The following is a 26,355-nucleotide window of genomic DNA, read 5'->3' on the forward strand; positions in this document are numbered from 1 at the left end:
TAGGATAAAAGATACATATATTTTACTCTTAACACGACATAGACATTTATTGTGACGTGTTAATAACGCCTCGACGCTTGCTGTCGTATTTCTGAAATACGAAAAACCTGTGCGCCGCTTTTATGTAGCAGTGTACGTGTTCTACGCGTGCGCGTTATAGTATTACTTGTTTTTACACAATTTGTATTTTTATTTAAAACCCCTGATTTTAAGTTTTTATTTGGGTTTAATTTACAAAATGACTGCGTGCTAAAAACTGAAGAAGAAAAAAACAACCTTTACAGACATTGGGACCCTCACACTCTCAGCCAAGGACCCCAATACAATATTATATAATATAATAGTCTTTCTTCTTTACCAGATTTGGACCCAGATTATTGTAACGGATCATTTTAAATAAACCTTAAAAGTATTTTCAGATGAATAGAGATCCTAGATCCTATATTTCCTAATCCTAAAGAATATATTTTTATTAGACAGTCACTTGACTTTTAAAAATTCTATATATGTATTTTTATGACATATCACTCCAACATAGTAGTGCATATAACAAAAAAAAGACAAACTACTGTGGCTTTTTACTTGTTTACACAAAAGTCACCTTACAATTCTAAATTAGGACATTTTTTCAACATTGTCATAATATTGTCATTATCATATGCAAAACTGAAAATAATTTTCTAATTGTAGATTCATTTTCTTTTTTTAGTGGATCGCCCAAGTAAGGCGGCAATGTCTTGTCTTTTAGATATTCCACCAAGACTTCCAGAGTGTCCATAAGGTAGTTCATGGAAAGGTTCTTGTGTTATACCATCTTCCATGCAATCCACTGGCACATTATACGTTTCTAGGAACATGTTGTATAAAATACAGCAGGCCTTCACAGCTAAGCTGGTTTGACAGATGGAACGCTTCTGCAGACACCGGAGCCTTTGAAAACGAGATCTAAGATTATGGATAGAGCCTTGCACCACTGCAAGAGATGACTGCACTTTCTGATTATAACAAACTTTTTTCTGTCCGATTGTTCCATAATCAGGGAAGGGGGTCAGGAAGTGCTCTGAAAGTGGGAAAGTGGAATCACCTATGATGTGCTTGCCATGTAGGAGAGCCACGGGGTCTTCCTGGAATGCCTTGCCAATCTCCGTGGCTAACAGTACTCTTGAGTTATGCCAGTTACTAGGGTGCTCTGCAGTCACATAGGTAAAACGACCCTTGTGGTTGCAAAAAGCCATGAGTTTTATAGAGTACAACCCTTCTGCATCTCTATATACCTCTGGATCTGGCACATCGGTAGGCTTCTCAATAGGAATGAAACACGTTCCTACTACACAGAGAGTATCTGGTAACCCCACAGAAGAAAAATAGCCCAGCACAGACATTTCTGCTTCCTCCCCCTGAGGCCAGTGAATTTCATTAGCCAAATTGCCGGTAATAAAGATGCAGAATTCATCCAGCTGATCACAAATGAGTGACTCTGTGATGTGGAAGCGGTTTGCCACGCTGTGGTAAGACTCTTGGGTTGAAAGAGCCCACAGAGTAGCAAGCACAGCATGCCACACGGTCCATCCCTCTTGCCTAATGGCAGTCCATTTACAGGGTGCCAGCAGCCGTACCAACTCCTACAAACACAAAAAGAAAAGGACAATTTGTTCACAAAATACAAATGAGATTAGTAAAAAGTAGGACCAGCATTAGCTTGAGTACCTCAGTTTGAGTTGGTGTCAGCTGGAAGTGACTCTTAAATTCACTCATTGTCAAGCTTTGCAGCACGGCATTGAACATATCTCTTTCTTCCTCTCTGACACGAGAAAAAGAATAATTTTAGAGCATTTATCTAACATTTCATTATAAAGTTGTCTTGAAAGAAACTTTCTTTCATCAAATGCTGTGTGGATCATCTTACCTTTTCAGATTATCACTTTGTTTAGGTTTCAGCTTCATTCTGTTGAAATATAAATTAATATCAAAATAATAATTTGTATCACTGGTTTTCCCCTGCTGGATTTTTTTTTTTCTTTTTAGTCTTTTTAGTTGCTGCTGGTCATTGGGACTCTCAGGAGAAAAAAAAGGTACAACGCTGTCACTGGTACAGTACCCTAATGTACAAAAGCAAAAAAATTAATTAAAAAAAGAAGAAGAAAAAAAGTACATCTTTTTACCTCATTTACCCCTAAATGATACATAATAGTATCTTACAGGTACATATGAATACTTTAAAAGTACATATTAGTACCTTAAAATGTAGCCTACATATTAGCACCTACAGCCCCAGTGACAGCTGTACCTTCCCTGCAAACAAGCCCGCACTGGCCCTTTCCGGGCCCACTTAGGGCTAGCCTAAGGGCCCCCAGCAGGCTGCTAGCGCAGGGCCCATGAGAATTTGCTCATTGGCAAAACGTTGGCCCTGCATGGGCAGCCCTCACTTAGCCCTCAGGAAGCCCTCACTAAGCCCACACAGGGCCCGCACACACAGGGCCCGCAGAACGTTGGCCCTGCATGGGCAGCCCTCCCTTAGCCCCCAGGAAGCCCTCACTAAGCCCACACAGGGCCCGCACACACAGGGCACTATTCAACTAAAACAAAAGATCTTGTTCACAATTATTTATTTTAATTTTATTTTTTTCAAAATTAATCTGTTTCACTATAAATACTTTTCGGCTACTATAACTATAAGTCTTTGGGAAAAACAATTATTCTATACATCTGAAATGAATGCAGTCACCACAAAAATGTACAGTAGTCAAAGGGATTTCAAATCAATGTATTTATTAAATACAAAATATAAAACATTCAATTCAGGTCAATACAGGTTAATAAAGGTAATTTAACACTCTGAAAGGGACTAAAAATCATCCATACAAATATAAAAATAATTCAAATAAACATAAAAATACCTTTGCTGAAAAAATAAAAAAAAGTTTGGTGTGCTAATCATTCATTGGCAAAGTTCACTCTTCCCCCGAGGTCTCTTGACTAGTCAGCAGACGGTGGTACCGCTCCTTTCGTCCACCCGCTCTGTCTCTTGAATTCCGCAGCCACACCTTTATCTCACTCTCAATTTCGGAATCACGAGGACTTGGCTGAAAGGAACATTTTCTTACAGCCTCTGAAAAGCAAATAGGCATGAGACAACATGGTGTATGGGAAGTAATTAATACATGCCATTTCTAATACCACATGCTTACCTGTTACAACCCTCTTTAGCCTCAGGCTCTGAAAAGGTCTCTTTTGGTTTGAGCCATTCCAGTTCAATTGAGTGGCTAAAGAATGGCCAATCAATGTTGTCAATATTCTCCTAGTTGCTACCTGGACATTACACCCACCAATGGTTCCTAGATAGGCAGTCTAACAGGAAGGAACATACACAAATTAAAAAGGGATTTTTCAATAAAATGTCAACAGCAGCTAATTATTAGGTCCATAGATAGACAACTAAAAACAAACAAATATACAGCAAACAATAAAGTTTCAATACGTATTAATTGCGAAGGGCTTTCACTGTGACTGTGGTTGATGAACATAAATCCTCTCTGTCTGCATGTGAGAGAGAGAGAGAGAGAGAGAGAGAGAGAGAGAGAGAGAGAGAGAGAGAGAGAGAAAGAGAGAATGCACACAGTACTTACATCTACTGTGTTTACGTGAATACTCGACTTGGCATTTTGATAAATTTTTGTGTTTATTTGGCCATTTAGGTGCACAACCGAAGACAAAGGCTATGCTTGTCTGTGTTGCGCTCGGAGCATGTGCAAAGAATTCCGTTCTCTTTCCCGACTTATCGCACTTTTAATATTTCTTTTCAATATACTGCACATCCTGCTTTTTTTTTTGGTAAGTATCCTCTAAACACAGTTGGTTATGTCTTAAATAAGCATAAAAGTTTTTAACAGAAGCGGCAATTCCCCGGTTGTATGATGAAGTTAAGCGAGATATTCTGCTGTCACTCTCTTAACCCTGAGCATGTCGATCAATTTTTGTTTCTGCATACAAATATGAAAATGTAATCATTTAAAATAATTTCAACGTAGAAGAAATTACTTTATTTGGTGCGCATTCCAACACTTAAGACGAAATTGTTAAATAATATTTTTTTGACTTTCACAAAAACTCTTGTGGATGTATGAGCATAAAATACCACTGACACCCCACAACCTTGTGAAAATCCTTCCCAGAAGAGCGAAAGTTATTGCAACTGCAAAGGGGGGACCAAGTCCATGTTAATGCATATAGATTTGAATGGCATGCCATTTAAGTTCTTGAGGGTGTAATTGCATACTTTTGTCCATATAGTTAGAGCCAGAGGCTCGGTCAATGCTAGTTCAAAGTAATTGGTCTTGAGAAGAGCTACTGTTGACATACCAAATCTTTCCGACATTGATGATCTTCCATTTTTTGCTCCAAGATATCCATGTCCTGGTAGCTTTGGAGGGGTAATATGACGTCATCAGGCAATGTGACCTCTTTTGTGCTTGATCGAGAGCTATTTGCCACTGTTCTCTCCAGCATAGTCAGCCTGTCCTTAATCTCCTCTAGTGTACTGACTAAATATCTATCAATACCTGAAAAGGAAGAAAACAATTAAAACTGAGCACAGAGACCGTTTTAGCAGAATAATAGGCTATAAACTCGATTTACGTCATTTACTCTTTTGCGCATGCAGGCCACATTTAAAAAATCAGTCAGTCAGTCAGTCAGTCTGGCAATAAATCGGATCTGGCAATAAATCGGAATTGAGCATTAATGCCTGCAGTCTGAACAGCCTTTGTGGCTTTCTGTGTCACTTTCTCTGTACTATACTATAGTACTATAATACATAGCCTTTACACAAATACATGATAACTAATGTTATTAAAATACTATTGTATCTGTAATAGGTGAAAATATTAAATGGGCTAATGAATAGAGATGCACAGATTGACCGGAATGGGCCGATTTTCCCGTGATCGGCCATGGCCGGCGACCGGCCGGTCAGTCCATATGCCGATTTTATGCCAGTCAAATGCACTCATGATTACCATCGCTTAGCATCAGCATCACAGCAGTTTCACACCGCAAGCGTGAGCGGCGCATATTTTTTTTGGAGTGCATGTTAACCAATGGGTGCATTCACAACGGCAGCATGAGCAGAGCGTGAGCGTCACGTGCGTGCAGTGAAGCAGTGAAGTGGGTTTCGGCACTGAGTCTAGTTTTTGCTGTGCTGCCCCGTTAGCTCAATTAAAGTGAAAGCACCCTTTCGATAGACAAAATAGAAATTATTTCTATTTGAATTATTTCTTATTTTATTTTCTATTTGCTCAAAATGCACAGAATAAACATGTGTAGTGAGTTTTAACAAAAACTGGAGTATGTCTGAAAATAAAATGAATAATAAAAATATTTATAGAAGATACACGCATTTAAGCTTATTTTTAATCATTCAGTTGCATTATAGCGATTATCTGTTAAAAAAAATGTTATATGCAAAATGTTCTATTAAAGAAAAGATAGAAAATAAATATTTGTGTGTGCTGTAAAGTGGTTAGAAAAAATGAAATCGGAATCGGCTAAAATAGGTATTGCAGGTCAAACTCAATGAAAAACCGGAAATCAGAATAGGCCTAGTGTGCATCTCTACAAATGAAACAATAAAATCCACAGACAATACATTACAGACAAAATCCTCATATAATTAGGTAATGTAAGGCCTAGCCTAATAAGAAAGAAATGGATATTAACATTGAGTTCTTCTATCAAGAACCAACTCTTATTGTATAACCATCATTACAAGATGTAGCCACAAAGAATAAAAATAACTTTTGCTTCCAAGGCTAGAGAGGTGTAAGCCTTTTTACAGTCTACTAAACATACCTGCTGATAGAGAGTTCCTCACAGGAAGGGGGAAGGCTGCAGGTGAAGGACGGCTTGCAAGTGGAAGGTGGACCTCAGGTGAAAGTTGAAGGCGACTCGCTGGTGGAAGGTGACTCGCTGGTTGAAGGCGACTCGCTGGTGGAAGGTGACTCGCTGGTTGAAGGCGACTCGCTGGTTGAAGGCGACTCGCTGGTGGAAGGTGACTCGCTGGTTGAAGGCGACTCGCTGGTGGAAGGTGACTCGCTGGTGGAAGGTGACTCGCTGGTTGAAGGTGACTCGCTGGTTGAAGGCGACTCGCTGGTGGAAGGTGACTCGCTGGTGGAAGGTGACTCGCTGGTTGAAGGTGACTCGCTGGTGGAAGGCGACTCGGGGGTGGAAGGTGGCTTGGAGACAGAGTAACCAGAGAGTTATGACCAGAAGGTGGCAAACCCATGGGTGATGGTGGAACTGGTGGCTGGTGTACGACTGCAGCTGTGACTGTTTGTGATTGTCTCTGCCTTTTCAGTGGAGCAGGTTCAGGCTCGAGATCAATGTAGCGTTTGGTAGGTCTGCACAAAATGAGGAAAAACAATCCAAGAATGCATTTTAACACACATAAACAGCTGGCTCATACTAAATAACTGGCTCATACTATTTTAGATATAGTAATAGTTTGCTTTCAGGATCTTGTTCACAACATTTATAACTTAGAATGCACCAGCACTATAATTTATGTTTAATATTTAACCTAATTTGCATAAATGTACTAGACAGTAAAAGCAATAGAACAACACTTACTGTCTTGACCGCTGACTGCGATCTAATTCTTCAGGTTCACTGGCTACAATTAGATTTGTTTCTGCCATTTTGGCTTTATATCTTGCCTTTTCATAATCCACTGTAAGAAACAAAATAAATGTCAATAGGTCTTTCATCCTTTCACATTTACCTTGACACATTTCATGCAATGCTTAGTTTAAGTTATATACATTTCTGGGAGAGAAAAAAAAATCTACCTGCTGTGCCCAAAACACAGATTTCATGCGCTTTCCAAGTCTCTCCAGGAACTTCATGCATCAACAAAGCTGCCTTCTGTTTACCAGGGTCAGTATAAGGTGGCCACAGAGTTATGGAGGAGTCCTCATTAAGCCATTTGCTGCTCACAATCCCTACTGAGTAATCTGGGAACTCAACAATGCTGTACAGGGCCATCTCGCTGGTGAGGTGGTTCGCTGGTGGAGGGTGGCTCACTGGTTGAAGGTGACTCGCTGGTTGAAGGTGACTCGCTGGTTGAAGGTAGCTCGCTGGTTGAAGGCGACTCGCTGGTTGAAGGCGACTTGCTGGTTGAAGGCGACTCGCTGGTTGAAGGCGACTCGCTGGTTGAAGGCGACTCGCTGGTTGAAGGCGACTCGCTGGTTGAAGGCGACTCGCTGGTTGAAGGCGGCTCGCTGGTGGAAGGCGACTCGCTGGTTGAAGGGGACTCGCTGGTGGAAGGCGGCTCGCTGGTGGAAGGCGGCTCGCTGGTGGAAGGTGACTCGCTGGTTGAAGGCGACTCGCTGGTTGAAGGCGACTCGCTGGTTGAAGGTGGCTCGCTGGTGGAAGGTGACTCGCTGGTTGAAGGTGACTCGCTGGTTGAAGGTGCCTCACTGGTGTAAGGTGACTCGCTGGTTGAAGGTGACTCGCTGGTTGAAGGTGACTCGCTGGTTGAAGGCGACTCGCTGGTTGAAGGCGACTCGCTGGTTAAAGGTGGCTCGCTGGTTGAAGGCGACTCGCTGGTTGAAGGCGACTCGCTGGTTGAAGGTGGCTCGCTGGTTGAAGGTGCCTCACTGGTGGAAGGTGACTCGCTGGTTGAAGGTGACTCGCTGGTTGAAGGTGACTCGCTGGTTGAAGGTGACTCGCTGGTTGAAGGTGGCTCACTGGTGGAAGGTGACTCGCTGGTTGAAGGTGACTCGCTGGTTGAAGGCGACTCGCTGGTTGAAGGCGACTCGCTGGTTAAAGGTGGCTCACTGGTTGAAGGCGACTCGCTGGTTGAAGGCGACTCGCTGGTTGAAGGTGGCTCGCTGGTTGAAGGTGGTGGAAGGCGGCTCGCTGGTGGAAGGCGACTCGCTGGTTGAAGGGGACTCGCTGGTGGAAGGCGACTCGCTGGTTAAAGGTGGCTCGCTGGTTGAAGGCGACTCGCTGGTTGAAGGCGACTCGCTGGTTGAAAGTGGCTCGCTGGTTGAAGGTGGTGGAAGGCGGCTCGCTGGTGGAAGGTGACTCGCTGGTTGAAGGTGACTCGCTGGTTGAAGGTGACTCGCTGGTTGAAGGTGACTCGCTGGTTGAAGGTGGCTCGCTGGTGGAAGGTGACTCGCTGGTGGAAGGTGACTCGCTGGTTGAAGGTGACTCGCTGGTTGAAGGTGACTCGCTGGTGGAAGACATTTACATTTACAAAAAAATAGAAAGAAGAAAAAACCCTCAGTAGCAATGGAGAAATGGAATGGCTGCCCATTCTGTGTCTGTGTGGATCAAAACATATTTTCTTGTTATATCTGACAGGTAGTTTATTTGGTCTGTACTTTCTAGATGACTTGCTTTATAAACACCTATGTCTTTTGAATCTAGAGGACTGGAATAAAGGGAATCTAGCTTTGAAAACCTCTTGAAAATTATGTACTTTGTATTGGTCTTTTCATCACATAGTATGTTCTGTACCAGTCCCAATTTCCCTTGAGCCATCACACAGTTGTCCCCAGTAGTTGTGGCAACGCAGAACTGTTGAAAGATTGCCTTTTTATACTGGGTGCAGTGAGGCAGGTTAGGTATTGATGGACCACATGAGTGTCTCATTTTCAGCAAAGGTGTCTTGCTGTCTGTCTTCTTTGCTTTTTTTGATGTAATAAATGTCCTTTCAAGTGTAATTTGGTTAAATATTTGTTTAAGAACAAACTGTGGTTTCCGGAAAGCTTTTTTCAGCTTTCTCATGTAGTTTTCAAATGGAAAAGCTGACACTCCATCTAAAGCTCCATACCTCCTAACATCATCAGCCAAATGAGTCAAACTGTGCACATTATACACCAATTCATCAGCACCATACAACTGCTCAAATTCGCTTAAGAAATGTTTCATGAGAGCATCAGCGTAGTCACAGTAATGATTACACAAGGCAGGACAGAGCATCAAGTACATGGCAATTGAGAGATTCATGAAATTTCTGTAGTGAGAAGAGGAAAGGATGTCTTGTAAAACAATTGGGCCCGTATAAAGTAAGAACTGGCGGAATTCAGTGGCTTTCCACCGGTCAATGTCTGCTAATCTTCTTGGCTTTCTCTGAAACTCAATTGGCATATGCTGCCTTAGCTGCTGCAATCTCACAGAGATAGCCATCACTGCATGCGAGCCCAACCTACAAGAAAAATCTCCCTTCATCCAAAAGCGTATCAATTTTCGAGTCACTCCCAGGCAAACTAGGTGCATGTAGTCCAAAATGAACATTGTAACCATGCCTATGTTAATCCGTGCAAGGGGAGAGTTGCCCCTATGGTGTTCCTCATCCTCCTGTCTAGAGAACTGATCATCTGTGCGGAGTGTAGCCGTCTTCTCTGGGAAAGTCATGTGGTTCTTAACATAGACTCCTTCTTGATTGCAGCGCTCACACCCAAAGTACCCATTGTGTCCCTTAATGTTTTTAATAAACGATCTTGCAGGAGCATCGCAAATGAAGCAGTCAATCTTTAAAGTAAAGTTCTTTCCTGCCACCTCAAAGCCTTGCTCAAGGCTAGCTACCTCCTGCACAAAGTCAGACAAATACTGCTCCAAATCCAGAGGCTTGCTATTGCCACAAAAAATTCCAATAACAAAAGGTTCCTCTTCAAATGACACTTTTCCCAAAATTGGCCACAACTGCAAAGCAGAGCTCTTGTACAAGGGCAACCCATCAACATTAATTTGGAGGCCAATAGAGTTGCTATCTTCGTTGATGAGAGTTGAAATTGTCCGCAGATGAGTGAGAATGCCGAAATGTATATATTCACCCCCTTTGATGTTTTTAACATTGGCTGCTATTTTGGCTGTTTGTAGCAGGGTGCGAGCTTGCTTTGGTAAATTTGGATGAAACTCCTGTAGTGCAGAAAGAAGATCTGAGAGGGTGTTCTGTGGCACATCATTCCTCAGAGCCCACTCACACAGCACCTTTGATAGTTTTGCACATTCATCTTCCACTGTATCACCTTCATCACTACTGTCACCATCTTCCACTGTATCACTCTCATCACTACAGTCTGTATCACCATCTTCCACTGCATCACTCTCATCACTAATGTTGCCGCATAGACCAGATAGCCCGCGGTGAGCCCAAAGCAGTTGAGGATCACCAGCACTCACTGGAAAGAATCTTTCCAGTGAGTGCTGGTGATCCTCAACCAGCAACTAGCAAAGGTAATTACGTTAGCTTAACCAAGCTGGTTTTTAGAACATTGTGGGCAGATAGAACCAGCAAATAAAGAGTAACCACGTCCGAAACATTACCAGTTTAAAAATGATTTTCAACAGGCTGGGAAACAGAATTAATACACCCAATAACGTTAATCTAACTGTGCTGAGTAAGAGCGCCGTGCTGTTGTTTACTAAATGAAGCAACAACGGCGATAATATTAAAACAGTTTTTTATTCACCTGGCTTTCCGGCGAGTCGCATTTTTCTTGAAATATAAGAAATCTTCAGCATCATAACTGTCCGCTAATAAAAAAGCAATACATGTTTCCAGCGCCATGCTTTCCGTCCTCGGTTTTATATTATTTCAAAGTCATTTATGTATTTATTATTTCAAGTTACTTCAAACACTCGGTGACTGAAAGAGTCTTTTGAGCTGAAAATGTTTTTAAATGCCTTAAATGTTGAGGTTAGCTGGTAACGTTAGCCTGATATGAAAACATGGGAAATGAGCAGCGGTGCTGCTGACCGTCTCCTGACTCAGGTAAACTCCGCTTTTGTTCATGACCACACTTTAAGCCCCAGTTGGTCCGCTTTGGACCAAGATATTCGGTGGGACAAAAACCCCTGGGCGTTGCCCCCGATGTAGCACGATCAATCCCCGTGCCAGTAGAAAACGGGACTGGTTCTCCTACTAGCTTTATGCCCGACAGTGGTTGGTTACGCGGCTACTACTGCAATGCCGCCCTCTTATGGCAAATCCATATGTGATGGATCAAAAGATTTTTCCTGAATGCGAATGATTTTCTTCAATGGACATTGCTGTGTCAAACCAATCAACTAGGCTGAAAATATCTTAAAACAGCCCAAGATAGCTGGTCTCATCTGGTTTATGTTGGTCTCCAGGCTGGCCGATCAGGTATTCTGCTCTAGCTGGTTTAAATGCTTGTAAAGCTAAAATCAATAAACTGACGTACCAGTATAAAAACCAGCAAACCAACTTAGTCTGGTTTAAGTTTTTTTAAGCAGTGGTGGCATGAATAATCATAAGGCATTAATCAAAGTGTGCCTTAAACTCACATTCCATCGATAGATGGCACCAGAGTAATACAATCTGAATTATTTATGATTCATCTCCATGTAATATGGATAGTCTCCGTATGGTTCAACTGTTAATAATTATGTATTATTATTTACACACAAAAAAAACATAAAGTGTCTCTGTAGTTGAGAGACAGACTAAAAACGAGAGGAAGTGATCATGCTCAAACCCTCCTCAATAACCTTTGCCATTTCCTCTTCAATTCCATTGACCTGAATGATGATGGCAGCAGAAAATAACAAATAAGAGCTACAGTGATGAGACTGCTTACTTCAGACTTGAGAGATGCTCTTACCGTCCTGCGTTAATCAGGCAGAGTTAAATATGCAGGGAGTAATTGTGTAGGTCACAACCCTCATCTTAATTTACACATTATTAAATGGAGGTAATATGCTCTAAGGCCATAAATCTGTATAAAAATCAACCATAACAAGTTGCATGAAAATTAAGAAATTAATTTTGTTTCATGCCCAAATATATTATGTAGCCTACATTTTATTTTTAAAACGAGGGTCATGGTTTTTTAAAAACTTTTACAATTATAGGATCAATAGATATTCAGTAGTAGAAATTGTAAAATAAAGGTTATGTCCATAAATATTGTGTTCATGGTCCCAGTGCATTTGTAGGCAAATCGTTTGAAATTAAAATTTGACCCTATACACAATTTATCACGCGAGACTCTGGAATACTTGATTCTAACTGGTCGATCAATAAGATATTTTCGTACATGGCGTCGCTGGATAGGCTATCTATCAAACAGTTGCCAGGGTAAAAATATGTTAATATTACTTTGATATGTTTTGCAGAGACTCGTCTTGTTGCTAGACTGCTTATTTTGTACACTTTAATACACTTTTTTTTTCTTCAGTGTTCAGTGTATGAATGTAATTAAGGAGTAAACAAACATTATCATTAGCAAGCAGAGAGTAAAAAATATTAGCATATTGAGTTCAGTGCGTAACAAGATATATAGGCTAATAATATAGGCTTAAATAAGTGGAACAATTTATTAATTTTATCCTGTGCTTTCTATTATGTTGCACTGAGCTGTTTTGATCCCAACCCCATTTTAGAAATAGACTTGAATGCAGCTCATCTCTGATGAAGATGAAGCACCACAGTGGCCACCTATTTCCTCACTGAAATCTTGTCTATTATTTTCCTCAAGAGGCTTTATAGCCGTCTTATCCAGCTGATGGGCAATGCACTGTACCCAGAGATGAGTGGGCAGGGGTGCCCAACAGGGTCAGATGTTTCTGCCCTTATGCCATAGCCCTTTATTCAAAAGCTCTTATTCTGCCAGACCCCCTGGGTCTGTGTAAGCCTTGCCGACTGTGATCCCATTGTCTTATTTAAAAAAGCTACAGGGAACAGAAGTCATCCACCTTAGGATTCTGACACACCAATCAGCATCTGCGATGTCTCCTCCAGCTGACCTCTCATATGACCTTTGTAATGGGGCGAAGCATTTAAGAATGATCAGCGACAAATGGAGGCTGAAATGGAGAGCTCTGTAGCCATCAGCGGTGCCAAGTGACCACTGTGATGAAGTGATTTTATAATCATAATACCATAATCCCATGATCTTCAGACTTTGACCCTTATGAGGTCATAATGCCCCCTTTCATTCAGCAACACATGTTGGCTCTTAAGTGAGAGTTCTCTAATTATAAAGCTATATTTCTTCAACAAAGCACCATATTCAGCTTTAGCTAATTTACTAACTGACAGCTTTAAAAGGTTTGCATAACTACCAAAGTTGCACAAAATAAGGATACTATATGTGTGATGGATGACAGAGCAGATTGGTATAGATGAAGGAACCAGAGATACAAATCAGACAAGTTTAAAGATACAAATTTGATAAGTGAACCTAATTTGTGTTACATCAACAATATTTCATTTATATCCCAGATATTATTAGTGTGTATATATTATTATATTACTACTATACCAGGGTTTTATCAGCTAGTTGATCACATGCATGATTTTTCTTGTTGCAACACACTTGACATGCAATTACGGTAAATGTTGTGTTTTCCAGTATTTTATCTAATTTGTACAAATTTTAACTATCAAGAAACAAAATAACACATTATAATGACTTACCAGTTATCACTATCAATATTTTATTTTTCCTTCAAACTAATTTTGAGCAATATTGAGACAATTTTAAATAATTAAAAGGCAGAAACCGACACTTTTTTAAATTACGAAATAATAAAATTACGAAATATTAAATTTTACACACACAAAAAATTAACAAAGAATTATTTTCCTAGTCAATTACAATTAAAGCTCCTTGGAATAGATTATGATGCTTGGAAACAATCCAGAGGGGTGGTAATGAACTCAATTCACATTGCTATATACATTGCTGTAAGTAAATTTAATAATTATACAATAAACATTTTTAGAATGAAATGTCTTTTTATTATTATTCGAAATAAAATTACAGCTTTACAAAAGGTGAAAATATAAGTTAGTATAAGTTAATATTTTGTTAGTATACGAATTCTCCTTAAGAGCACAAAGCAATAATCAACAGATAAGAATGATTTCATTTCTAATGACAGGTCATCCAAAATCCTAATGTCAACTTTTAAACAAAATGCAGCAGCTACATTCAAGGTTTGTTGTATTTCAAAGCCCTTACCGAGTTTCAGGTTTAGGGTTATTTCTTAACGGGCTTAAGGTCCAAAGTTACTGCTCTGATTCTTATTGGGGCAAAACGTGATTAGGGATAATCTCATATTTTCCACCAGTTTCCCCTCATCCTTCTTGTCAGGGAAAGTAAGCTCGGGTCATACATCTCAAAAGCTATTTCAGCTTTTGCGTCAGTTCGTCGAGCACGTGGCCATAAAATACGCCTGGTTGCTACATTTGGCAGTCAGGTCAGGAGTAATGACTTTCACCAATGCTAAACGGATAATGGCATTGCAGGCATGAAAGCTGTTGTTCTTGCTAGACATTGCACTCATGAGCCGCGTATGAAAAGGCTATTTTTCCCCACATCTTCCTGTACGATCATATGATTGGACATATCAAGCAAAATGCGCTTATGAGGCAGTGTGATAGGCAATGGCTCGGCTCCATAAGACCAAAAAGCCAATGCGGCTTAAACGGATGTGTTGTTACGATTATTCGGCCATGTAACTTTATCCTACATTTAGATTAGCTGCTAATGACTGGGGAAACAGGTGCTTTGCAATCCAAGTAAAGTCCACATAACCATGAAAACAACGAGCCGGTCAATCCCTCCGAGGAAGGCTTTAGGAGTTAAGCGCAATTAACATATTTTAATAGAGGTATGAGGAAACTAATAGATTGAAAACTATTTCACAACCACAAAAGAATGCAAGGGCTTTTCTTATAACTTACACTTTACATAATTTAATACTCAGCAAAGGGCAACATCTGAGCTGGGGAAATAAAAGGTTCCTCTGATATATCATTAATTCAACTTTCTTATTCCATGCCTAACTCGAATTAGTCTAATTTGTTCGTCAAACATTTAAATGATAGTATCAAACCATACAATGAGGTGAAGACTATGGCAACTCTTGTAAAAAGCATAAACAGCAAACAAGCACATGGTTCATCTAAAAGGCTTCATGTTACTTTTCTCCTCTACTCACTGCATACACCTTTGGCCCTGAATAAGGTATTTGTTACAAGATCTTTCTCTAATGCACATGGAGTGCTTCCAGAAGTGGTACCATTGCCATGTAGTGTGTGTGTGTGTGTGTGTGTGTGTGTATTCGTTACTACCTAGGAAAATAGAGAGTATAAAATGTAACATGCTCTCTCAAAAATGCAGCATAACCAGTTTCATGTAAAAGATAAAGCACCCTTTTCTCGGGATCACATCTTTTTCGTACCTTAAATACAATAATATAATACCAACATCTTTCTAATTATTGAAAAGCTAACTGATCCTCTCTGAAAACCAGTATAATTATGTCTTTTTTTAACAGCTAAGCAAAAAAAAAAAAAAAAAGCGCTAAACCTAAATCAATAGTGCAAATCACAAATAGTGCAAAACAAAACAAAAAAAAACCTTCTGACTTAAATAGAACAAGAGAATGTGATCACAGCAGCTGGAGAACATCACAGTCTTTGAACCAGGATGTACTTGGAGTCCAGGAGAAAACATGAACCCCATGCATCCATGATAAAAGTGCCCGTTGATTTAGCGGAGGAGGTGAACCAAAGATTCAGTGCCCTCTCTTCCTTGCCTCATCTCCACTCAGCTGAATTTGTCTTGGATATTCATTAGGCTGCTGCTGGACTTGGCTCTTTTGGCTGTGGATCAAGATGAAGGAATAGATTAAAACCAGACTGGCAGGAGATGCAGCAGAATATTCACTGCACAGTTTAACCTTGAAGTCAGAGACTTTGCTCAGAGCATAAAGAACACAGTTTGTGTATTACACGCTTTGAAAGATGCTAATAGTAGTTGTCTTGGTGATCTGTGTCTGAGGCAAGTACTGTCTGCAAGTAATTGACCATGAAACCGAAAGCATGCACAGTTAACACTGTCGAACACCTCTTTCCTTTTCCTTGAACCTTCTGCAGAGACAATTTGCACAGCTAAACAAGTTACTCACGGTGTATGAGCTTGCGTTTCTTTTGTTCCGAGTGCAGGTAGCTGCTTAAGTAGAAGATGATGGGGAGGAAGAGCATGAAGCTGGACACTGCGATGACAGGCACCGTCTCTTCTCGAGGCATCGAGCAATTATAGTTTTTACTCCACAACCGCCGTGTCATGTTCATCTGAGAAGTAAGCGAGGTAATCAGTTTCACAATATATGTAATAGCTCCATCTTTATCTGCTACCATTAAGGCTGAAAAAAATTTTTTTTCTTTGGATCAGTGTGTTATATTACATTATTGCATTAGGCAGACGATTTCATCCAAAGCAAATTACAATGAATTTTATCGTGCATTTTCATCCATTCTGTGCGAATCAAACTGAGCATGGTGTGAAATGCTACTGTTAATTAAGACTGGAATACACAACATGACTTTTACAATCTGAACATATTTTAAACACTAGGCATTACACACTTGACGAATTTGTAAATGGTTACAGAGGAAAACCGGCCGTCATACACAACCAGATTTTCAAGGTGTCCCAAACACGACAAACTCACACAAGCTGAGTCCCAATTCAGAGGCTGCATCCTTCAAATGCAGACTACAAATGTGTCCTTCATTTCCTAGGCCACAAAGGATAGAACAAGTGGATCCTCCATAGCCTATCCTATTCCAGGAGTCATTGCGCTGGTGACGATTGGATTTTTTTTTTTTTATAGAAAATGCCAGATTACACTTTTAAATGTAAGTATTGGGTTTCAACTTACTCGAATATCTAACAATATTAATGTACAAAAAAAAAAACTTTAAAAGGTGTACAAATGTTGACATAAATCTTACTAATATGCTTTATTATGTACATAAATGGACCAAGGTGAAGAGATTTAGACGGGTTGCAAACCCTGTTTTGTTTTCAGACAGTTTAACATAACTCTCAAAAAAGTACAGTGCAAAAGTTACTGGTGCTCATCAATGGGAGCTGTAACAGTTGCAAGGCAACAAGAGGAATCCTCTTTAGGCTAGACCGTCCCAATTAAAGTGCCCATGAAGTTTTTTGTCTTTTAGTATGAATATGTCAGCCTTACTGTTATCTATAAGGTAGCGTTCAAAAGCGTTCAAAACTTGCAGTCTCTCACTTCCGTCAATATGGATCAATGATTTTGATGACATCACTTTGCACTTATCAGCTTTTTATCAGATTTTCCGTCTAATCAAAATGCTCTCTAGAATCTAAAGGATCCCGTCCCCTACATTATAAATAAATGCTGAAGCTGTGGCTAAAATGGGTAATTTCTTCACACATTTACTATTTTCTACATGGTGAATGGCACATAGTGCACTATGTAGGGAATGCACGAGTCGGTGCATACCATAAAGTGTATCAAACCCATTTGAATTCTGCACAGAATGCTATATTTTAAAGCGATATGGAGGAGATTAGGAGGAGAAACGGTTAGAGATTAGGAGGTAACTGCGGGTTTACTGAGCTCAACGGCTCTGGCCAAGCAGTGATATAGACGAAACGCTATTGGCTATTTAAAAAAGGGGAAAGGGAGCTGTTTGATATGTCCCGTCCCAACTTCCATAGTATTTTTTTTTCCTACTTTGGAAGTCAATGGCTAACATCAACTGTCTGGTTAACAACATTCTTCAAGGTGAATGCTGAAGAGAACAGAAGAAAGAAACTCATACAGGTTTGGAACAACTTGAGGGTGAGTAAATGACAGAATTTTAATTTTGGGTGAACTACCCCTTTAACATCGCTCGGTTCGACCTTTGCGGACTTTGAAGGTGTGGCCTTTGAGGTTGGGGAGCAGGGTCCTTCGAAGGATGCAGCCTCTGAATTGGGACACAGCTACAGAAACGTGCACTTCATTGCTAGGAGGCGTGACAAATGAAAACAATATGTTTTCTAAAATAAGCTCAAAATATCAAACATGTTTGATATCTTACAACTGGATGGAATCGTAGTCTGACTAAAACAAAACAAAAAGAAAAAAGAAAAAGAAGTCTGCCCATCACAAACTACAGAAACTCCAACTTCCCAATATCTGCAGTATCATCTAGCGTCGACTTGTCCAGACTGAAAATTGGGGCAAAACGTACAAAAGCAGTAGTAGTGTATTCCAGACTTTAGTTTCTACAGATGTAGGGCTATAGAGGGTGCTATTTTACAATTCTCCCAAACTTGCATATTGTAAAACTTAATTTGCTAATAACTTTTGGACTGTATTTGTAAAATGACAGGGTTTGTGTATAGTGGGTACTTACTGCGTCTTCTATATCAATGCAGAGTGTTTGGTTTTTCTCCATTCTACCATAGAGCTCGTTTAACCTTTTGTAAGAGGCTTTGCAGTCTTTGCACAGTTCGGAGTGGTTGCTCTGTTTAGAGAACAGGATACTCTCAAACTCAAGGATTTGTTTTAACATTACTTGTATTGATCTAATTGAGCCATTCAATATTACCTGATATTGCTCAAAGCAGGTGAGTGACTGATTCAGAATGGCCATGAAGTACACAGTCTCATTGGAGAGAGCCTCTTGATCTTCAGTCAGACATTCTAATGAGGAAAAATGTGAATTTTACATATGACAATTTCTTCATATTGCAAGTGGTGAGAAGTATATTATCTGGTTAAAAATGAAAGAAATGCTTAAGAGAAAGGATCAAGTCTAATGCCAGTTTCATTGAAACCACAATGTTTCAGGTTATGTTACTTACGCTTGCATTCTGCTGATATCCAGATCTCATCTAATTCGCTGAAGAGGGTATAGAGCAGCATCAACCTATCAGAACGCATCAGGCTGTCATGACAACTAACATTTCCAGGGCCCAGCTATGAGAAGACATAATCACACAAATTATTAAACATTAACTTCTACATGTGCAGACCATAACTTCTTTTATAATAACAGCGTGTGTACAGTGACAAAATACCCACTAACCAGCATATGTGTTAATCGAAATACATACAGTATGTACTGGCATCTTTAGCTATTTGTTAAGTTTAAAAAGGTGAAATAAGATGACGACAAATATGTGCAACAATTCAGAAGGACTTGGGTTATTTTAAATTAACTTAAAATAGCTATATAAGATCACTAAAACATTCCAAAGTCAGTGTGAGTCAGGCTTGTTGAAACACACTGAGAACACACGAGAACACTCACACACACACACAAAATCACGAGACATGAGTGCATGTGACCAGTGGTTGAGAATTCTGTCAAACAACATTCAAACCATTTATAGGCACGTTAAGTGTTATAGATGGACGTTTAGAGTAAAATTAAACTTGCAATGAACACTTACTTGGTCAGATGATATATTGGTATATATTTCCTCCAGACTGTTGAAGTAAGAGTAACAGTTTTGACAGACTTTGACAGGTCGTGCATAAGACACCAGGCAGTTGGCGTAAGTCACGTAGCGTTCACCGTAGATATGAAGCAGTTTAATACAATAATCGTTCACTTCCAAGTCATCTGGAAACGTAGATGAAAGACTGAGAGAGTAGAAGAACCCCAAACCGCTTGTCTGGGATACAGGCATGACTGCTGATGGAAGCTTTAATGCTACATCGACACTCATTTCCGATGGGTAAACCGAGCTGTTAGCAATGTTAATTAATGTAATCGCCCATCCTGAAAATAAGTATGATACCACACATGTAAATTTCGTTAACAAATCCATATCTTTTTGGACTCCAAATACAGAATGCTGTTGCTTTGCCAGACTCTGCTCAGCTTCCTGTTTTCTTCTTGCCTGCGTCTCGATCACATGACCACGGTAATCTCGCGATGGACGGGATTTTAAATGACAGGTGAAGTTGAAATATGTGAAAATTGAGCCCAGTTTAAGCAAATTCCACTTGTTTTGTGTCAATAAAATGTTATTGTTTAAATTAAACTATTCGCTTTAATTTAGTAAAAGCTATCATATTGCCCAAATAGGCTATTATAGAAAGAGCTGGATTAATTCAGTAGCCTAGGTCGATCTCTGCACGTATGGCTATTTAACAAAAAATATATGTGTGATGCACATTTCTTTTATGAAATATATATTTAACCTTTTATTTACTGTATTTAACCTACTTGGATCATATCCATGTTTAGCTTACACTTCTACCGCGCTTCAGAAAGGGACTTTTCATCGGTTTTTGATCATCCAGGCTATTATTTGCTTCAATTATCACCACTAATATGAATCAATTCAAGGTGAATTTTAAAATGTCCGCAGCCTCAGGAATAAGAAACACTTGATATGAAATTCAGGAATAAACACCTTAACTGTATTATTTCATTCTCTGCGTGTTTGGATAAAGTGGATTTATACACACGCGCTGCATCCTCTCTCTCTTCTCGGTTTTTGACACCGCGTGCAATTTTGCGAATGTGTAAGCGCGCACGCGGCCAATAAATAATTACGGAGTCAAGGTAAACGATCTGGGCTCCGATTCTGATTGTGTTAATTGTCGCAAGCCCTCGAATCAAGCCACTGCAGTCAATGGTCTTTAATGTGAAATTAGTGCCTCTTGATAACTTGCAGTCCGCGGCAATTCTGCAGTCATGTGAGCCTGATGGAAATGGGGGACTCAGAATGCCTCGCATTAGGGGCTATTCTACTGCGTGCGCTGATGTCTCAGGGTAAATTCGCAGGTTTTATGTCGTGGATTGTGGCATTAGCTCTCCACTGCAGCACTGTTATTGTGATAGCCTTAAATTGGATGATCCAAGTCACCCAAGGCAGCTGATTTCAGCGGTTTGCAAGCAGAGAGCGGTGTACAAAATAATACTGTAATACCAAGGACGTTTGCATTGAAAATAATCTTCTTTTTTTTTAATCACATAGCCTACCTCACATGCTCTGTAGAAATAATAAATACGATTATTGATCAGTAGGAAACTAATATTTTTATACAGGGAGGCCTACAATTGCTATGTGCATTAAGGACTTCATTTGAATGCACAACGGAGACAGGCAATTGAGCGAGGACAAAAATCACTAATTAGGCTGCCTAAGTGAAGCATCTTCATCGACTGGAGAGCTCTCAAGCAAAGGGATGAGCCTTGATAACTTGGCTTATATTTTGAAAATTATAAAACTGCGTGTGGCTCAAGATTGTCCTAATGAATTCTTAAAACGAAAAGCAGGTTTCAAGAAAGACAATAATTAAATGGGTCAGATCTGATCCTCACAATCATTTGTGAAAGAAATGCACATGTGGGATGCGATCGTGATTACATTAACCCGAGACCAATGAAGGCGTTTTAAATCCTAAAACAACATTTTGTCATCCGTATAAAACTCTTAGATTAGGCTACAGCTACACAACTATGTGGGTTTTTCTTTATCGTTTATCCATCTTTTCAAAAACTTTGTTATTGATGATTTATTTTTTATTTGTCCAGATAAATAGGCTAAGCTAAATATAATTAAATGTAGCCTAAATAAAAAATGAAATACAATACAAAAATAGGGCCTGGTCTCGTAGGGAGCAGTTAAGGGTTAACTAAAGACTGTGCCGCTTTAAGCCGTGGTCTAAACCTGGAGAAAGAGGAGCTGTAAAGTTATGCAGAAGTTATTCTCCATCCTTTGGTCCGTCCCTAATCCCCCAAAACCGCGTTCTTTTATGCAAGGACTGTGCCTCTTTTCTTGTTTTGCGTTGCCTATACAACATAAAGTCAGAATGCATTTAATGCTTATGGCGGGATGTGAGGGGGATTTTGCAAATGCGAGGCCCCTTTCGCCGAAATATTGCTCTCTAAACGTCGTGTGAGTCTACCAACCCAAAGCGACCCCAGTTTCTCCCCCCGGTGTCTGACTCGAATGACAAACCAGCCTGATTTCACTGCATCGCTGGGAAATGTTGGGGCTGATAATAGAGATTTCGCTTTCATTTTTTACGGTTGACTTGGTTATTGTTGCTTTTCTTTTGCCCTGATTCCTTCCAGGGATTAGGCCTGACTTCCCCACTAGCAGCGGCCAAAGTGGCCCGAACTGGGGATGACAACTGACGAGGATCAAGGCTTGGGCTATTCTGCCCTCTGAGAGGCAATGTGAACTGAGAAGAGCTACAGGAGAAAAGCCCTTGGACAGGAGAAACGCTCTCTCAATGTTCAATGAACGGATCTCACTAAATAGCTTAGAGAGTCCTGCGGCCTCATTAATTACAGCTAAATTTCTCGTTAAAACGTGAATATCAGGACAGGACATCACTAATTTGGATGCTATAGATGGTGGTCCTATAAAAAAAAATCTGAAAAAAAAATAGACTTGGAATTGTATTCCTGAAACAGGCAGCATTTAAAGGAAATGCAGTTGCTTCATTTAAAGTACTGTGAACACAAGTTTTGAGAGGGCTAGATCTGAGTTGGATAAAAGCTTTATAGTCTTTTATTATTATTATTTGTAGTGATGTCATGACTGACAATCCGCTCAAACATAAATTTATCACAACAATATTTAACATAATTTCTATATGGCAACATACTTTTGAATATAGCCTCTAGCCATTGATTTTACCCCAAGTGAGACATGAGCTGGTCTTAGATGTATAGTAGCCTATGTGTTTACAGCAGAACTACAAAATAATCTAAAATCTATATAGCCTTTTTTTAAACAAAAAAAAGTACATTTAGGTCTATGTCCCTGCTTTAATAAAAAAAAAAACTCAGATCAGCTTGGCAGTGAAAGTGGAACATGGTTTGTCACTGCCGCTGGTAGTCCAGCTGATCCATCATTTAGATCAGTTTGGACCAGCTAATGACCATAAATGACTAGGATGGTCGAGCTAGAATAAAAATGTAAAATCATCTACTATTAAAAGGTTAACACATACTCACTAGCCACTTTATTGCCTTAATTCTTCATGGCATAGATACATTCCGTTCCACCACATCCCAAAGGTGCTCTAATGGATTGAGATCTGGTGACTGTTGAGGCCATTTGAGTATCATGACCTCATTGTCATGTAGTTTGAGATGATTTGAGCTTTGTGACATGGTGCTTTATCCTGCATCAGAAGATTCACTGTGGTCATTAAAGGACGGACATGGTCAGTAACAATAATCAGGTAGGCTGTGGCTTTTAAACAATGCTCAACTGGCACTAAGAAGCCTAAATTGTGCCAAGAAAATATCACCCAGACCATTAATACAAGATACCAGGCAGCATGGATCCACGCTTACATGTTGTTTACGCCAAATTCTGACCCTACACTGAATATCGCAGCAGAAATCGAGACTTATGAGACCAGGCAAAGTTTTTTTTCAATCTTCAGACAGTAGTGGCACCCGATGTGGTCTTCTGCTGCTGTAGCCCATCTGCTTCAAGATTTGACGGTTTGATGTCATTCGGAGATGCTCTTCTGCAGACCTTGGCTGTAATGAGTGGTTATTTAATTTACTGTTACCTTTCCAATCAGCTTGAACCAGTCTGGCCATTCTCCTCTGGCCTCTGATCAGCAAGGGATTTTTGCCCACAGAACTGCCGCCCACTGGATATTTTCTCTTTTTTTGGACCATTCTTCGTAAACCCTAGATGGGTGTGCGTGAAAATCCAAGTAGATCCGCAGTTTATGGAATACTCAGGCCGCCCGTCTGGCACCAACAATCATGCCACGTTCAAAGTCACTTAAATAACCTTTCTTGAAGTTCACAGTTTGAAAATCAGCAGATCGTCCTGACCACATAAATCCATTGAGTTACTGGGATCTGATTAGATATTTGTGGTAACAAGCATGTTGAGCAGGTGAACATAATAAAGCGTCCTGTGAGTGTAGCCTATATGGGTTACTATAACTTTATATGACGCCATGTTAGCTGATAATAGCATTATGATTAATGATCATACACCAGAGCTGTTTAAAAAACACTGAACCTGAAAGATTTTATTATATATATATATATATTTGTGTAAGTTTTGTATAGGTGATTTGTATTTTAGAGGCTTATTTTAAAGAAGACCATTCTTATTTGTTGGTGGATTTTCTATGTTTGCTGAGATTGTTGAAACATCCACTCTGTAATGATTAGTTGACCCACATTTGCTAAACTTACTCTAAATAATATGTCTTTTCAAATAGCATTTGTGATTTTGTTCATTGTTTTACTATTAAAAAATGTACTAAATTGCTGTTGCAGAACTGATTGGCAGCACTAATCAATGATGTTTTGAGTTTGTCTCCCTCAACTAGACATGTCAGAAGAAGTTAATCTTTGTTGACGGTGTTGTGCTCTACTGTCTGCCGGCTTGGCTCACAGATCCAAGTCTCCAACAAACAGGCGGGATAATTACCAAACATGTAGCCGACGAGCTCGATACACAATGGCGCATTGACTTCCTCACTGTTGGTCGCCTCTGTGGAGCGCCACGGCGAGGCCATCGTTCCACGCAAGTCACCCCAGGAATCGTTCACCCGGAGCGGGAGGTAAGAACGTCTTGTTTCATAACAAGACACGATGCTGACTTCTTTCAGCTCCAGCGAACTGGACATAAAACACTACTGACAACCTCCGCTGAGTGAGCTTTCTCTGGGGAAAAATACAGTTAGTTACAACAGTTAACTTTAGAGTTTACTAAGTGGACTTAAACAGCATTGTCATTTTAACAATGTTTTAAAGGGTTTTTTGTCGCATCTAGGACTTATACTTGGTGCACCAAAAAGCAAAAGTAAGCCATTATTATTGTTTTTTTCTATAAATGAAAGTGTCCAATAATTTTGTATTGCCTTAATGTAATTGTATTATCTGCAATAAATAAACCTGTCCAATAATAGAGGATAATGAAGCGAGTGGTATTGAGCTGGTCATGTGATCTCAAAATGGCTGCCTCCATTAGGAGACATATACTTCATGTATTATAAAGCCATTTTTATTAGGCTAATTATATCATATGTAAATGATTTAAAACATAAATATAAGATTAAAAAAACTCAATTCATTTTTATGTAAAACTTAAAGATGTAAAAATCACTTAGTACACCTTCCAGAGCCCTATTTAGAAATTTGGCCCTGGAATATATTTCAACCGTTTATCTTTAAATTATTTGCACATGACAAACAAAATGCTAACTTTTATCTAACACGATGCAAATATATTTTTAAGGTTGGTGTCTGAGAGTTTCGCCAGTGATATCGCTGAATGAAAGACCCCCCTACAACTCCTTGTTAGCTGCCAACTCTGAACTTTTTTTGCCCTGAAGAGCAGTTCAGTGCGAGTCGGTTCTCATTCACTGGCTTGCTTTTGTGGGCCGCCCTCGCTTTCATTCCTCCGTGCGTTACACCAATTAAAGGAGGACGTGCAGCAACTGTAATGGCCCGAAGAGTGATTGTTTTTGACAAGCAACAAAACACATAGATCCACCCCTCTGATTAGGACGACCAGGGGGAGGGTGTATTTTAGGGAGGTAGAGCTCAACCCAGTCAGTGCCCTTAAAACAGCATGAACTATGAGAGGAGGGATATGGTCTTCAAGGGAAGTTTTTTTTTCCCCTCACAAAGACTGGTCATGTCAAAGAAGAGGACAGAGAGATACCCAGCCTCCCCCAACAAAGCTTTATACACGCTACTCTACTGCTTGTCTGTGTACAAGTGTCAGTATTAGCTTTTACCACACCAGGGCTTGGTTTGAAAAGCCTGGAATTCCAGCATCAATGAAATTCTTAAAGAGCTGGATCTCAACACACAGACCAAATCCCACAAAGACTAAATCCAATATGAAGCTCTGCTTGGAGATTTAAATCAGTCATAATCAAATAAAAAGAGCAACTTGGCTTTATGTGGAGAAGACAAAGCTTCCTGGAGGAATTTGATGTGAGATACTTGTTGTCCACTGATATTTTTCAGTAAACCCTAAAGTCCTCCCTCTAAGACGTGACTTATAAAAGCCAATAAATGCCAAAGGCTTATCTAGACAACTTGTCTAATTCTGCAACACAAAGACAAAACACCGTCAGTGTAACACAGATGCTAAAATAATGCAATAAACATCAACTAAAAATAAGAGACACTAACATTACTTACAACAAAAAATAAATAAATAAATTTAAATTAAATATAATCATATGTGATATGCCAGGCAGGCACTTCCTGAGACTTCCTGCAAATTTATATTAATTAAAAATAAATTGTCTGTTTTAAGCTGGTTACATAACTTTGACAGTATGTTACTGTAAAATGACATATAATGCAATGTATATTCACTGTATGGTAAGACAATAAGTTAACAGTTTTTTTTGTAAAAATGTTTTTTTTTTAGGTTGTAGAACAAAACGTGCATCAGGACATTATAAAATTATTTAAACTGAATTTTTTTTTGAAAAACATTTGTATGAACAGAAAGTTTCTCTGTTGATATTTAGTATTGAACTATCCTTTTCAATTTCATGATGTGATTGTCACTACTAATAACTGTG

General features: G+C 39.6%; 2 protein-coding genes across 2 annotated transcripts; both read right to left on the reverse strand.

Moving 5' to 3' along the window:
* Positions 1–180: 180 nt before the first annotated feature.
* On the reverse strand, positions 181–10,941 carry LOC143729067 (uncharacterized). Its single transcript, XM_077220101.1, has 4 exons — positions 10,476–10,941; positions 1,907–1,945; positions 1,708–1,801; positions 181–1,622 (listed from the first exon to the last, which is right to left on the reverse strand). The coding sequence occupies exons 1-4, from the start codon at positions 10,571–10,573 to the stop codon at positions 693–695; spliced, it is 1,161 nt and encodes a 386-aa protein (XP_077076216.1). The 5' UTR covers positions 10,574–10,941; the 3' UTR covers positions 181–692.
* A 2,807-nt stretch (positions 10,942–13,748) lies between these two features.
* ostm1 (osteoclastogenesis associated transmembrane protein 1) lies at positions 13,749–19,720 on the reverse strand. Its single transcript, XM_077221230.1, has 6 exons — positions 19,251–19,720; positions 18,660–18,774; positions 18,404–18,498; positions 18,209–18,319; positions 15,949–16,114; positions 13,749–15,643 (listed from the first exon to the last, which is right to left on the reverse strand). The coding sequence occupies exons 1-6, from the start codon at positions 19,629–19,631 to the stop codon at positions 15,588–15,590; spliced, it is 924 nt and encodes a 307-aa protein (XP_077077345.1). The 5' UTR covers positions 19,632–19,720; the 3' UTR covers positions 13,749–15,587.
* Between the last annotated feature and the right edge of the window lie 6,635 nt (positions 19,721–26,355).

Source organism: Siphateles boraxobius, unplaced genomic scaffold, assembly GCF_051911475.1.
Source record: "Siphateles boraxobius isolate OS27281-9 unplaced genomic scaffold, OSU_SipBor_1 8, whole genome shotgun sequence".
In the NCBI taxonomy this organism is placed as follows: domain Eukaryota; kingdom Metazoa; phylum Chordata; class Actinopteri; order Cypriniformes; family Leuciscidae; genus Siphateles; species Siphateles boraxobius.